The sequence below is a fragment of the Cotesia glomerata genome, linkage group LG6 (genome assembly GCF_020080835.1).
Source record: "Cotesia glomerata isolate CgM1 linkage group LG6, MPM_Cglom_v2.3, whole genome shotgun sequence".
Classification (NCBI taxonomy): Eukaryota; Metazoa; Arthropoda; class Insecta; order Hymenoptera; family Braconidae; genus Cotesia; species Cotesia glomerata.
In genome coordinates, this window is record NC_058163.1 from 19,949,279 (window position 1) to 19,963,042 (window position 13,764).

Sequence of the window (13,764 nt, forward strand, 5' to 3'; positions counted from 1 at the left end):
ATAAGTGTAAATATTTCACGCATATATAATTAAATATGTATAAATGGCAGTCTAGTTATTTATAATAAATTAAGAGCACTTGTGCGACTGTTAGTAATATAAAAATTTCTTCTTTAATTTTTGTATCAATTATTACGATAAATATATAATAGAATCAATTAATATTCTTGTACTTTGTGAATAAATTATAAAGAACCCTGAGAGTTGATTTTAAGTCATGATTAACAATATCTTCAGGCCTGGCTTTAGGCTTCGGGAGCCCGACGTCTTTCATCAGGTCGAAAGCGAAGGAAACGTTGTGAACCTTCTGATCGTGAGTCTTTGGCGACAGATGAAAGCTACCAAGAGGCACAAAGAAGCCCTCCAGAAGACCCAGCAGTAGCGTAAGATAAACTCCGTCGTGGAACTGTGTATCCAGGTCAGTAACTTCAAGATTAAGTTTACTCAGGTGCTTGTTTACGAAGGACACCAGTGACTTCTTGACGACTGGTAACTTGTCATGAGGATGATCAAAAAGCGTGTCGAATGCGTCACGCTCGCAGCGCATTCCTAGATCGTCGTACGTTGATGTTATCTCCTCTCTGACAGTACGGTGAATTAATTGCCCGTCCTTTTTTTTGACAACCACCAGCTGCACTGCGACACGCTCTGGTAATCTAACTGGCGCGCGATATTGTCGCGCTAATCCCACCAGCAGATGTAATATCGCGACGATATTTTTTGAATGCACTGATTCAACGCTCCACTGATACGGCGGATATCGACCGAGAATACGGTTCGCTGCTGACAAAACAACTTCTAGCTTTTGTTTTTGTCCTTCCTCAGATTGTGTCACTTCTGGTACGTCGAGTTTTTCGCCAGTTAATTTCTCTAAAATATTTAATTTAATAATTAAATACTAGCAATAAATAGTTTTTTAAAATAAAAATGATACTGAAATCAGCAGACGTTTAAAAAAAATTTTTTTTTTTTTTCAATAATTAAATTACACAGTAAGAAAAGTTTCTTGACTGAAGAGCAAAATTCTAGGCTCAAGAAAATTTTCAGGTGCCTGAAGGAAGACTGAAATTGTGTTGGCCGAAGTAAAATTTTTTCTTGAAATTCTATTCTTGGTGGAAGTAATTTTTTCTTAATTCAAATTATCATAAATACTTGATACAATAAATTTTTATATTCGATAAAGATTTTTAGATACTTTACTTCAGCTGAGAAAATTTTTCTCTTGAATATTTGATACCCATTTTATATTATTTTAGCGTATAATTATACATATTGAATAAAAAAAAAAAAGATTTAATATTATTTGATCTTCCCATTTGACATGTTAATCAATGAAAATTTACTTCTATCGAGATATTTAATTTTTTGGAGCAAGAGAGAAATTTTCTCAAGACAAGAAAATTTACTTCTATCAAGAACTAAATTTTTTGGAGCAAGAGGCTGAATTTTCGCAAAACAAGATTTTCTTTATTTAAATAAATTTTCTTCGATCAAGATACGTATTTCTTAAAGCAAGAGAATTAATTTTGTTGGAATAAGTGAAATTTCTTGTGTCAAAAAAAAATTTTTTTTTCTGTTAAGAAAATAATTAGGAAGAAAAAGATTTTCTTGGCTCAAACGAACCTTTTTTTATGTGTAGAACTAAAAAAAGTATTTTTTTAAAATTGCATTCATAATTTTTCAAATCTTCTATATATGTAGAATTTTTTTTTTTGGAAATAATTTTTTTAATAAGATTAATCCTAAAAATTATTGGATGTCTGCTGATTTAATTATTATAAACAAAAAACAATTTAAAGTTACCAATTAATTTTTGAATAACTTGTCCGTCGTATAAATCTTCAACAATGTCCTTAACAATAATCCTCTGCTGCGCAAGTTCATCGTTAATCCACTCAATAAGTATATAAATAAGTTCCTGGAGCTTAGGGTCTTCTAGCGAGCCAGGTTGAATAATTGACCGCTCCTCGTTTTCGTCAAGAGTGTAATCCTCCGGTGGCATATCCGGATTAGCAGCGTATCCTGGAGAATCGATAGCATACTTTCCTTCTTCTTGAACTTCTTGGACTGTAAAAACATTGATAAATTAATTAACTGACAAGATAAATGTACTAAATAAAAATCATGGGACCTCTCCTTATATGGACATTGTTTATGATGTTATCGATGACATTGAGTATAAGCAAGTTTTCAAAATAAATCTAAACATACCTTCTTTTATACGCTTTTTACGGCCTAGAGTTCCGATTTTGTCCCAAAAACTTTCCTCCTTGTCTTCTTTTTTTGCAGATAAAGGTGGACGAGGTGATTTTGATCTTGGAGACGCCATAGCTGCACAGAGATTACACAAGATATAAATATATTAACGGTAGGCAGTAGTCACCATCACAGAACAGATGTGTTGGTGGCAGAGAAAGAGGGGACGAGATCAAGACGTCATCATTTCAGAATAACTCTTGCGTCAATATACCATTTTACTATAGTTTATGCATCCTTCTTTTTGTCAATTTATTTATATTAAATAATTACCTAGATAAAGAAGTTGAGAAAAAAAAAAACTAAACCAAGTTTTCAAGAAAAAAAATTTTTTTAATTAACAAAGCTGTATTGCAATATTTACCTTCGTCATCATTTTCATCTTCGTAAAATTCTGGGACATCAATTACTTGAACTTCATTTGAAATTTCTAACTTTTTAGGAGTTACTCCTATAATTCTAGGACACCTGTCTTTATTTTCTTCTTCTTCTATGTTTTCGACTTGAAATTGCTGACAATATTCTTCCGTAATTTTGTAACTTTCCATTGTAAAATTTTTAGACTTTACTAATTACTGGATTTAGATGATTAATAAACTATGGGTTGAACCATTAAAATTATACTGGCATATTCTTATGCTAATCATTACGCGGAAATATAACATCCGGAGATAAGAAAGCGATACTAAATATTTAGTATGCGCGCGATTTGAGTGATTCAAAATTAGCGGGGAAAAATCATGGAAGTTTTAACGCATGCGCGCTGTATTTTCACTCGGGAGAGTCATGTGTGCTTAGAGGTGTGAATAAAAATTTTTACAGCATTTTTTGTTATCAAATAAATAAATAATGGCAGTGTTTTGTATTGCGGAGAGATGTTCGATATCGGCGTTTATTAAAATATCTGGTGTAAGGTATAACTCATCTTCAACGGCTTCGAAAACTGCTTCTACAACTCAAGGTAACCTAACAATTTTTATTTATATTTACATTTGTACTTATAATTTTAAATTAAAAAATTAATTAATTTATGACAATTAAATTATTATAAAAAAAATTTAATTAAAAAATTTCACATGTGAAAATTAATAAAAATTTCAATTGAAAATTTTTAGAAGCATTTTTTTCTTAATTGATTTATTATAAAATTTTAAAAAATTAACAACTGATAGCTAACTTCAGTATTATATTAATTTTTAGGCGAATTTCGAGTATTGCAATTGATACCAAAAAAAGAAGAAGTTAAAAAATATGAAAGAAACACAGCAGCTATACCACCGCGGTCAGAACAAATGGCTGTTGATCAAGACTGGCCGTCAGTATGGCCAGGTCCCAGGACGTTTCACCCAGCAGTGGTGCCGTTGCCTATTCGCCAGGGGTATCCTAATAAAAATGAAGCACCACCGAGCAAATGGGGAAATGCGGAGCTGATGAAGATACCCAATTTTTTGCATTTGACTCCACCGGCTATCCAGAGACACTGTGAAGCTCTGAAGCAATTTTGCACCAAGTGGCCAAAGGAATTAGACACCAACGAAAAATGTGATCAACACTTTCCAATTGAATACATTTCTTCAGACTACTGTTACTCGTCGCCGACTATCAAAGATCCGTTGGCGAGGATAGTTACTATGAGAGTCAAAGTATCGTCGCTGAAATTAGACTCTCATGCGAGAGATAAATTTTTAAGATTAGTTGGAGCTAGGTATGACGAAAAGACGGATTATGTGACAATTGTGACAGATAGGTGTCCTACCAGGAAGCAGAATCGAAATTATGCTGATTACATTTTGACTGCACTCTACCAGGAATCTTGGGTAAGACAGCTTAGCTTTTTAACTTATAAATAAAAATGTAAAGAAAATAATTTTAATTTAATTGAATTTAGTTTACTCTAAAAATTCTTGATTTGTATGATAAAATTATTGATCTGATCTTTATAAAGAAAAATATGAAAATTAATTTAGCAGATATTTAATAATTTTTAGAATCTTTTTGACAAATAAATTATGGCAAAAAAAATGAAAAAAAAAAAAAAATTGACATGGAGAAATTTTAAAAAATTAAAAATGCAATTTTTTTTTTTTAATAATTTTTTGGAACAAATTTGTTTGTTAAAAAAAATTAAAAAATGGTCAAGTGACTGCTAACTTCAATGTCATAATGAAAATTTAATTGAAGAAAATTAAAAAATTCTTGAGATACTAATAATTTTTGATTATAGGTAATGGAACCATGGGAAGCTGAAAAGGCATTAGCAGACATGGAATACTATGACTGGGATAAAAACAAAAGCCGTAAAACTTTAGTATCCATTCATGCATGGCCGAATAATCCACCAGAAGACCTCGATTATCAAAAAATTCCGAACGCTACTGAGTACAAAATGGCAGTAACTGATTTAATAAACACCGGAGAAGATCATTTTACTGTTAATAAATACCGTGAATCAGTTAAAAATTTATTACACTTAAAAAAAAAGTCAGGGTAGTTCTAATTAATTCAATAAATTTATATTAAAATATGATATTTTTCTTTTTCTTCTTCTTCTTATTATTACTATCGTTGTTATCATAGCTTATAGTAGGATCAAGTTTTGCCCCGTTCCTTTTTGTCTGGTACATTATCGAATATTTCCTGAAAAAATATATCAGTTTATCTAAACTATTGTGACATATTAATTATTTTGGTAATCGAAAAAAATAAACCGGAAAAAATAGACCCGCAAAAAGTAGACTTAGAAAAAATTTTAAAGTTATGAAAAATTCATATTATTTCATTAAAATTATAATAAAATAATAATAGTAATAATAATAAAATTAAAAACAATATTATTATTTTAATTTTATAATAATTTTTATGAAATAATATGAATTTTTCACAACTTAAAAATTTTTTTTGGGTCTATTTTTTCCGGGTTTCAATTATTTTATTACATACATATTCGTCAAGAGCCTGCATAATGAGTTCTATTGGATCAGGAATTTGGTTACGAGGAACAGATCTGTTGGTGACGATTGTAGGTATCATTGATCGTGACCTGTCAAAAAGTGACATAAATGACTGAAGCAAGAAGGCGAGAAACGCTAATGATGCAAGTACACTTATTGGATCAAATGTTCTATAAAAAATTAATATATAATAACAAGATGTTTAATTAATTAATATTTTTATTTTATAGGTAACTTACGAGTAAAATGCAGGAGTACCGTAGCCATAATAACTTCTAGCTAAATTTGTATCTGAGTCATACCGCAATGCCAGACGTGGAGAATTGTAAGAATGAAATCTTTCAACAAAACTGCAAAGCGATGAACGACAAGGCATGCTTGGTGACAAGTATCGAGAAGAATTGTCTTGGTACTTTTTTGCGAAGCACTCTGAAATCAATAGCACACCGATAATTAATTTAATATGCATCATAAATTCATCATGATCTGGTCTTTTGCACTTGAAATTTGTTTGTGAACTGAAGACACTGTGACCTATTTTACTTTTATAAAGCTTCGGACTAAGAAATGCTCCAGTAAATTCTATTACTCTTTATTTGACTTGATTACGTATGATTCTTTGAACAATTCGTGAGCTTCCGCCATGACGAATGCAATTTTATTAAAAATAGTTACTAGTAGAAAATAATAAATTTCATTTTGATAACTAAATTTGAAGAAGAAAGCATAGAAAATTATTTAATAATAAATTTCTATTTTACTTAAAAAAATTTGTTTTTTTTAATTATATCTCATTAAAACTTTATTTAAAGTCTCTAGTAACACCTCAATGGTGTATTTACTGGCATTAATTACCGCAACTGGGACAATTTTCATAGTGGTATTAATTTCAACTGCAATTGACGTTGCTGCGTGCGGATACAAAATACAAAGAGACCGCAGTTGGAAAGTCCGTCAATGAAAAAACTAAAAAGCTGTCTGAACTTTACAATAGCTCATAGAGAATAGAATTCCTCATTACTCATTATTGTATAAATTGGTCGCATTATCAAAGAGCTTTCAGTAAAATTCGACGTTGAGTTGATATGCGCCTTTAACATCAATATAAGTGATATATTACTTTATTGTTATCAAACGAAAGTAAGTATTATTAAATTTAATTGCTTTTATTAGTAAATTAAAATTAAAAAATTTTATTTAAATTTCTATAGTAGTCATTATCCTGACTATAACGGAGGGTCATCACAGCATCAGCAATTATTCGCAATATACAATCTCACTGGAATTACTCTAATTAAGGGATACGCTCCGGTTATCCATGCTTACAAATATTGTCAACAAGAAGCGCGTAGTACCAGTAATTAATGAAGTTATTACTTTTGTTGATTAATTGATAATTTTAAACATATTTTGAAAACCAGAAATTCAAAAGCACTGTATAAAAATTTTTTTATTCACTATTAATAATTTTAATGGAGTTTAAATTTATTACAATTAATTACTAACAATTTACAACTCGATAAAAAAAAATTTCAAATTGAAAAAAAAAAAAAAATAATCTTGAATTTCAAAACAGCAGTAAAAAATAAAATATTGTATAGATTAATTATTTATAAAATAATTTTTCAGTAAGTTAAATTAAAATCTGTACAATTAATATTTTGTAATAATATTTAATACTAATAATTTAAGCAGCTTACGCTTTTACATTGATAAATAAATATAAATATAAATAAATAAATATATAAATGATAAATAAATATAAATATAAATACTTTGTATCGTGACTAAAAAAAATTAAAAAATACTGTTTGCAGTTGTTAAATTCACAATGATATAAATTTATCAAAAATGTTAGCCGGAGCGTCAAAAAATGATGAATTAGGACAGCCAGTTTCTTCAGGTGAAATAATACTCATCCGAGAAAATTAGATAATTTACTGTCAATATAATTCATTTAATTAAATTTATATATTGTTATTATTTTTCAATGGATTTAACAGAATGGAGCTTAAATTATCATCGACAAACATTCCAGTACGTAGCGATTCCGTTAATTCAGAGTTAAGTAAATCCGGGTAGCACTCGGTTAAATTCTAGCCGTTGGACTGGAAAAAAGCTAATCAAACAGTAGTTCTTTATCTGGACAAAGTGTAATCAGCGAGCCACCGGTCCTTCTTAGAGGTCTTGGAATTTTTTACAAAGAAGTTATTTCGCTAAAATAAATTGCTTCTAATTATACTATTCATGGTACTCAGCAAGATTTTTTATAATTACGACTCTAGTCGAGTATATTATTCCATAGATCTAAATTAATGAAATAAGTTATTTATAATTTAATTATCAAGTAGTTAAATAAATATATTAATAATAATGAATGATATTATTATTTATTTAAAAAACTTAAAAAACAAAATTAAACAAGCTCTGTATTATCGACAGATAAAATTCGCGCGTGTCAGATCAGTCTGGCCTTAGCAGCCGAAGCTGTCTTATCAAAACAAACTCAATTACCATTAATTGCACAATATAAATCATTAAAAGTAATTAAAATAACAGTAATAATAAAAACTGATCAACGTGTCCTGGAATTAATGAACCAGAAAAAATATTGACAACTGTTTCCGGTAACGATATGTAGAAGAGGAACAAAAAATGATAAGGTTATCACGTACGTTGCCATAGAATTTTTTATTAAATGTAACTATTTTAAGTATAGATGTATGGGTACAAGAAGTCTGAGCCACGTCAGTGTCAAGAAGGCTTCGGAGACATTTGGCAGTTTTAATAATAACGGTGGTTAATTCTCAAGATGCAAGTGAGTGAACATGCCATGTGGTACCGAGTTTCATCGGCGCTCTTCTATGGAATCGCTTCTTTTTTGATAACTGTGATCAACAAGACGGTGCTGACAACCTACAACTTCCCATCATTCCAAGTCCTGGGTCTCGGACAGATGGTATCCACAATAATTATTCTGTACATCGCTAAAAAACTCCACTATGTTGACTTTCCTAACCTAGAAGCGTCAACGATACCTAAAATATTTCCACTGCCGATAATTTACATCGGAAATATGATATTCGGTCTCGGAGGAACCAAGCAGTTGAGCTTGCCGATGTTCACTGCGCTGAGGAGGTTTAGTATCTTGATGACGATGGTTGCCGAGTACTATATGCTGAGTATAAAACCTCCGATGCCTGTCCAGCTGAGTGTCCACACTATGATAATCGGAGCCGTAATCGCAGCTTGCGATGACCTTGCGTTCAATCTAGAAGGATACATATTTATTTTTGTGAATAATATCTTCACGGCGGCTAACGGCGTTTACACCAAGAAGAAATTGAACTCCAAAGAGCTGGGGAAGTACGGATTGATGTATTATAACTCGTTGATAATGATCGTGCCATTGACGTTAGTTGCTTGGTGGACGGGCGACATCAACAAGGCCATGCAGTTTAACCACTGGACTAATTTATTATTTATTTTCCAGTTCAGTTTGTCCTGTATCATGGGCTTTATTTTGTCCTACAGTGTTCTGCTATGTACATTTTATAACTCGGCTTTAACTACCACAATTATTGGTTGTTTGAAAAATATTACTGTTACTTACTTAGGGATGGTTGTCGGTGGTGATTATATTTTTTCATGGTGGAATTTTATTGGTTTGAATCTCAGTGTCGTCGGGAGCTTAATGTATACTTGGATAACTTTTAAGCCTAAAGATGTAGAGCCAAAATACTCGCCGATAGTTACTACACCGAGTAAAATTCAAGTTATATGATTTGTTTTTATTATTTATAAGTAAATACTGTGTCATTTATGTTAATTAGTAATTATGCATCAGCGTTTGGATGTATTTTTTATCACTAATTTTATTTTAGTTTACTTATTTGTAATGAAAAAACTTTAAATTAAAACTCCTACCGAGTAGTTTATGTAAAAACTCTTTGTGAAAAAAGCTCTACTCAAACTCGGTTACTGGAATTTTAATTTAAAGTTTTAAAAAGTCTACGCTTGAATTTAAAATTTTTTGAGTATTTATTTAATTGCATCACTATAGATATTGTAAAAAATTAGATGGAAAGAAGAAAATTAATTTAAACGTAGTCGGAACAAAAAAAATGATTTCAACAAAATATTTATTTGAAATTATTACCACTGTAAATTATAATTATGTATAAAAGAAAGCGGAAAACATAATTAGTGAGTAAAGCATCTCGCGGGATTCGAGAAGTGCCATTAATTTAAGAATCTATGTACATTAATATTAATGATGATTAAGTTTCGCAACTACCTGATGGCGAAATATAAATTAGTATTTAGCGAAACCAAAGCTCTATTGTATAGTATTTTATACGATATAATAAAAAAGAAAAAAGAAACAAAGCCTTTAATAATATTTAAATGGCGTTGATCACGTGTATGAATTTGAATATAAATAAAAAATATTTGATAAACTGTAAAAAGGTTATTGGTTTTATTTATAAAATCCTTTAATTTATATTATATTATTGATTTCAGGTACATTGTTGAGAAGATACAGCACAGCCGGGGGTAATGAGTTTCCAGAGTTTTATACCAAGAACCATGTAGAGTTGACGAGTCTCCAGCGCGCAGTTCTCGCTGGAGGTTCAGCTATTGTCTCGCTAATAGATCCATCACGCGGCGATATGATTGCATGTCTCGGCGAAACAACTGGTGTACAGGCGTTGAAATATTGCCAGCAACGTATGCTATTATCGCCGGAAGGTGCTAAAATACTGGCAGATAAGCCGCGTATCAATACAGCCACTGTCGATTTCTCCAAACTGAAAGAGCTGCCTGATGGTACGCTCGGCAAAACTTATTATGATTTTTTAGTCATTAATGTAAGCTTTAATTAAATTGTTATTATTATTAAAATTACTAATTACTGTTAAATATTTTTTATTAGAAAAAAAAGATTTAAAAAAATTATTTCAGTGCAAAATGGATACTGAGATCAAATTTCTTTTGAAAAATATGGGAATTTTTGTGAAAAGAAATTTTTTTTTAGTGTATATTTATAAAATATTTAAAATTTTATAAAAGAATTTTTAATAATTAAAGTAAAAGACCCAGTTATTGACACTGGCCTAGTTACTGACACTTGCAATTTTATTTTAATTAAAAAAAAAAACAAATCAACTCTAATAAATTAATAAATATAATTTTTGAATTATAAATTTAAAAAAAAATTGGTTTTTTGAGAACATTTAATTTTTTTAATTAGAATAAAATTGCAAGTCTCAAAAAACTAGGCCAGTGTCAATAATTAGGTCTTTTTTTTCTAATCAGAGAACTTAATAAAATTTCTTATAATTAATAATAAAAAATAAAAATATTTTCTAGCAAGTATCACCGGATTCCAGAGATAACGTTAAGTTTATAGACGATCCGGAGCTGGCATACGTAATGCAGCGTTACCGTGAAGTTCATGATATATTTCATGCCGTCCTGTTAATGCCAACAACTATGCTCGGTGAAGTGAGTGTCAAGTGGGTTGAAGCACTTCAAACCAAGTTACCCATGTGTATCGGTGGTGCATTGTTCGGCGCAGCTCGTCTACGTCCTCGGTATATAACTTTATATTCATATCAACATCAATTACCTCTTAGCTACAGCTTATTACTATTAACTACAGCAAGGACATCAATATACACAATTATTATTATGCTTTATATTATTTTTTTTTTTTTTTTATAGCCAAAGAAAACTGTACGTAAAGCATCATTTACCTTGGGCTATAAATACTGGAAAAAAGGCCGGATTCCTCTTGAATACATACTTCGAAAACCGGTGGGAGCAATCGCTCGATGATTTCCACAAGGAAATGAATATTCAGCGACTTGTTTAAGATTATAATTGATAAGTATCCATGGTATTTGTAGATAAGATTTTGAATAATAAATAAAATAATTTTAAGAGTTACACAGTATAACAATTTTCATTTATTGATTGTAACACTGGAAATATTAAGAATATAATTTTTTAATGGAATACGATAATCCATATTACAAAATTTTTGTGTTACGGTAAATATATATATAATTTTTTTTTATATATATATATATATATATATATTATTAATTAATTATATTATATATATATTTTTTTTGTTTAGAACTACGGATCTTGTTTAATAAAATCTATCGACTACTTGGAGACATTAAACCATTTGGGCGTCTGATTATTATTGTTAAAACATTTTAACATTAATTAAGAGTCAATACTGTTCGCTTGATTATATATGTACAGACTACAAATTAATCATCATCATCATCACCAATTATTATTATTATAACTAATAATAATACCATGATAATATTAATAATAATAATAATAATAATTATATAATTAATAATTAATTAATTACTATGTTTTATCAACAAAGCAAATACTGCATTATAATTATAACAAATAACTAGTTTCACTTTAGCCCAATAATTAATAATTATAATTTGCAATATCATATATCACGAGTGATGCAACTCCCAAAAATTGATTGTCGTATAAATTGTCATTCCTCGTAGTATTTTGTCAATAATAGATAATACCGCGTTTTATTTAACATAAATGTTAATACTAATTCAGCATTCTCCGTTCAATTATTTTTTTTTTTTGGTTTTTTTTTCAATAATAATAATAATCATTATTATTATTATTTATTATTTTTATTTTGTAAACATTTTTAAATAGTTTATACGTTTTATATAAATAATTTCATATATATCTATATATCTGTAAGAAGAGATATCAAGCAATTTTTGTCATATGACATATCACAATCCGATGATTGCATTTGTGGTACTTCTTATGTTTTAATTGTCATTATGTAAAATAATATATTATTCATTATTATTTAATGATATTCAATCCAATTTAATTAAATTCAATTCAATAGTTTGTCCTGTTCAGTACAGACAATAGTAACAATTATTCTCCGAATGTAACGTAAATTGTAATATACAAATAAATTGTGATATTGAATTGAGGAAGAGCTAAGCGCTCGAGCAACAATGCACTCAAGTTAACTACTATAATGATAATAATAACATGAATAGAAGCCGTATTAGTAAGTAATGACAGACCTGAGCGGCGAAGAGGAAAGGTACAGGTGTATTATATTAATTAATTTACAAGAAGTCCACTCAACTATACATATACATCTTAAATTTCTTATGTAATCCTTCGTTATAATTATAAGTTAGTCATTAGTCATTAATAATTAATAATAATGATATAATATTTATCATGAGCATGATATAAATTTAACGACGCGTCTTTGGCTTACAGTGAAGACTAGGATATGTGGGACGCAACGTGAACATTAACTCATGAAGCGTATTACTCTTAAATTTATCGTCGTTGATAATTGCATTGTGTTTATTATTATTATTATTTAATAATAAACATGATTAATTATTAATTAGTATTAACTTGTTTATCAATAAACTCCACGTCTTAGTCTCGTATCAATATATATTTAATAACCTAATTTATATTGACTTGCTCTAACGGCTAATATACAAGAGCGATGAAAAAAAAAAAAAAAAAAACAAGAAAAAAAACTCTATAAATAATGAGATTTAATCTGCCTACTCTTATCGGGTATTACTATTTGTTTTAATCTTGTTGTGTTATCGATGAGCTTGGAGAGAAATTAGCACTTGACATGGATTATAAAAAATCTTACCTTGTAGATGCTTATAAATAAGTTACGATTATGCTTACAGGAAGAAGATAAACCTAGTTGAGCATAAATTAGTTGGCCAGAGTTATCCCCTCAGCCAGTGGTGGTGGTTGGTGATTGTACATACAATGTATATGTATATAATATATATATATTTATTTATGATATAAATATATAGAGATTAATGCTTGGTAGCTGATTGTGTTGGGTTATTGGTCCTGCGACATGCCGAGCTCTTCCGGTCCCCAGTAATTTTCTATTCATTAAGCGTTAAACGTTTTAGGAAGACGTATATGTCTTCGAAACTCGGCCGCTCTTCTGCGTGTTTACTCCAACACTTGGTCATCATACGGTAGAGATCCCTGGAGCATGTTGCCGGCTGTGATAGTACACGTGTTTTCTTGTCTTGGGATGACGATGACGATGTCGTGGTGCTCGTGCTCGTAGAATGGTACCAATTACCGCAGTTCTCCAGCACTTGCTCCGAAGTCATTTCCGAAAATGGTAAATCTTCGCAGTATGTTAATATCTCCCATACTGTTGTTGCATATGACCATACATCTGCTTGACAGCTTCGTTTACTCTGGAATTTTTAATTCATAAATGCATTTTTAATTACTTTCAGTTATTTATTATTCAAGTTATTATTTCTTCAGTATTATAATTGAAAATATTCTTAAAAGTATATTCATTTTGTTAAAAATTAGATTTTAATTACACATAACCAACATTTTTATGTAAGAAGAAATATAAAAATGAAATTTTAGGTTAAAATTTACTTTATTGATAATTCAAAGTTTTTTTTTTTATCTGTGTCAGCGAAATTACTACTACGTAAGCCTT

At 29.6% G+C, this 13,764-nt stretch overlaps 5 protein-coding genes and 1 long non-coding RNA gene across 9 annotated transcripts in view; 3 read left to right on the plus strand and 3 right to left on the minus strand.

Moving 5' to 3' along the window:
* Positions 1–91: 91 nt before the first annotated feature.
* On the minus strand, positions 92–2,861 carry LOC123267421 (beta-parvin). Its single transcript, XM_044732040.1, has 4 exons — positions 2,621–2,861; positions 2,212–2,331; positions 1,804–2,067; positions 92–870 (listed from the first exon to the last, which is right to left on the minus strand). The coding sequence occupies exons 1-4, from the start codon at positions 2,802–2,804 to the stop codon at positions 155–157; spliced, it is 1,284 nt and encodes a 427-aa protein (XP_044587975.1). The 5' UTR covers positions 2,805–2,861; the 3' UTR covers positions 92–154.
* A 132-nt stretch (positions 2,862–2,993) lies between these two features.
* LOC123267432 (28S ribosomal protein S35, mitochondrial) lies at positions 2,994–4,790 on the plus strand. The gene is made up of 3 exons (XM_044732056.1): positions 2,994–3,217; positions 3,457–4,073; positions 4,481–4,790. Exons 1-3 carry the CDS (start codon positions 3,106–3,108, stop codon positions 4,745–4,747), a joined length of 996 nt encoding a protein of 331 aa, XP_044587991.1. The 5' UTR covers positions 2,994–3,105; the 3' UTR covers positions 4,748–4,790.
* Position 4,791: 1 nt separating this feature from the next.
* LOC123267440 lies at positions 4,792–5,799 on the minus strand. The gene is made up of 3 exons (XM_044732065.1): positions 5,447–5,799; positions 5,197–5,377; positions 4,792–4,893 (listed from the first exon to the last, which is right to left on the minus strand). The coding sequence occupies exons 1-3, from the start codon at positions 5,677–5,679 to the stop codon at positions 4,846–4,848; spliced, it is 462 nt and encodes a 153-aa protein (XP_044588000.1). The 5' UTR covers positions 5,680–5,799; the 3' UTR covers positions 4,792–4,845.
* Positions 5,800–7,004: 1,205 nt separating this feature from the next.
* LOC123267447 lies at positions 7,005–7,448 on the plus strand. The gene is made up of 2 exons (XR_006510041.1): positions 7,005–7,110; positions 7,211–7,448. It is a non-coding gene; the product is annotated as an uncharacterized LOC123267447 (long non-coding RNA).
* Positions 7,449–7,657: 209 nt separating this feature from the next.
* Positions 7,658–11,159, plus strand: LOC123267412 (UDP-N-acetylglucosamine/UDP-glucose/GDP-mannose transporter-like). Its single transcript, XM_044732028.1, has 5 exons — positions 7,658–7,870; positions 7,927–8,971; positions 9,732–10,078; positions 10,581–10,804; positions 10,935–11,159. The coding sequence occupies exons 2-5, from the start codon at positions 8,020–8,022 to the stop codon at positions 11,083–11,085; spliced, it is 1,674 nt and encodes a 557-aa protein (XP_044587963.1). The 5' UTR covers positions 7,658–7,870; positions 7,927–8,019; the 3' UTR covers positions 11,086–11,159.
* Positions 11,160–11,338: 179 nt separating this feature from the next.
* Positions 11,339–13,764, minus strand: part of LOC123267398 (discoidin domain-containing receptor 2-like) — a 37,259-nt gene continuing 34,833 nt past the window's right edge. For all 4 annotated transcript variants that reach the window (XM_044732008.1, XM_044732009.1, XM_044732006.1 and 1 more), the window contains one exon: positions 11,339–13,504. In XM_044732008.1, coding sequence (XP_044587943.1) covers positions 13,178–13,504 — 327 coding nt within the window. In that variant the 3' untranslated portion in view covers positions 11,339–13,177. The remainder of the gene's footprint in view (positions 13,505–13,764) is intronic.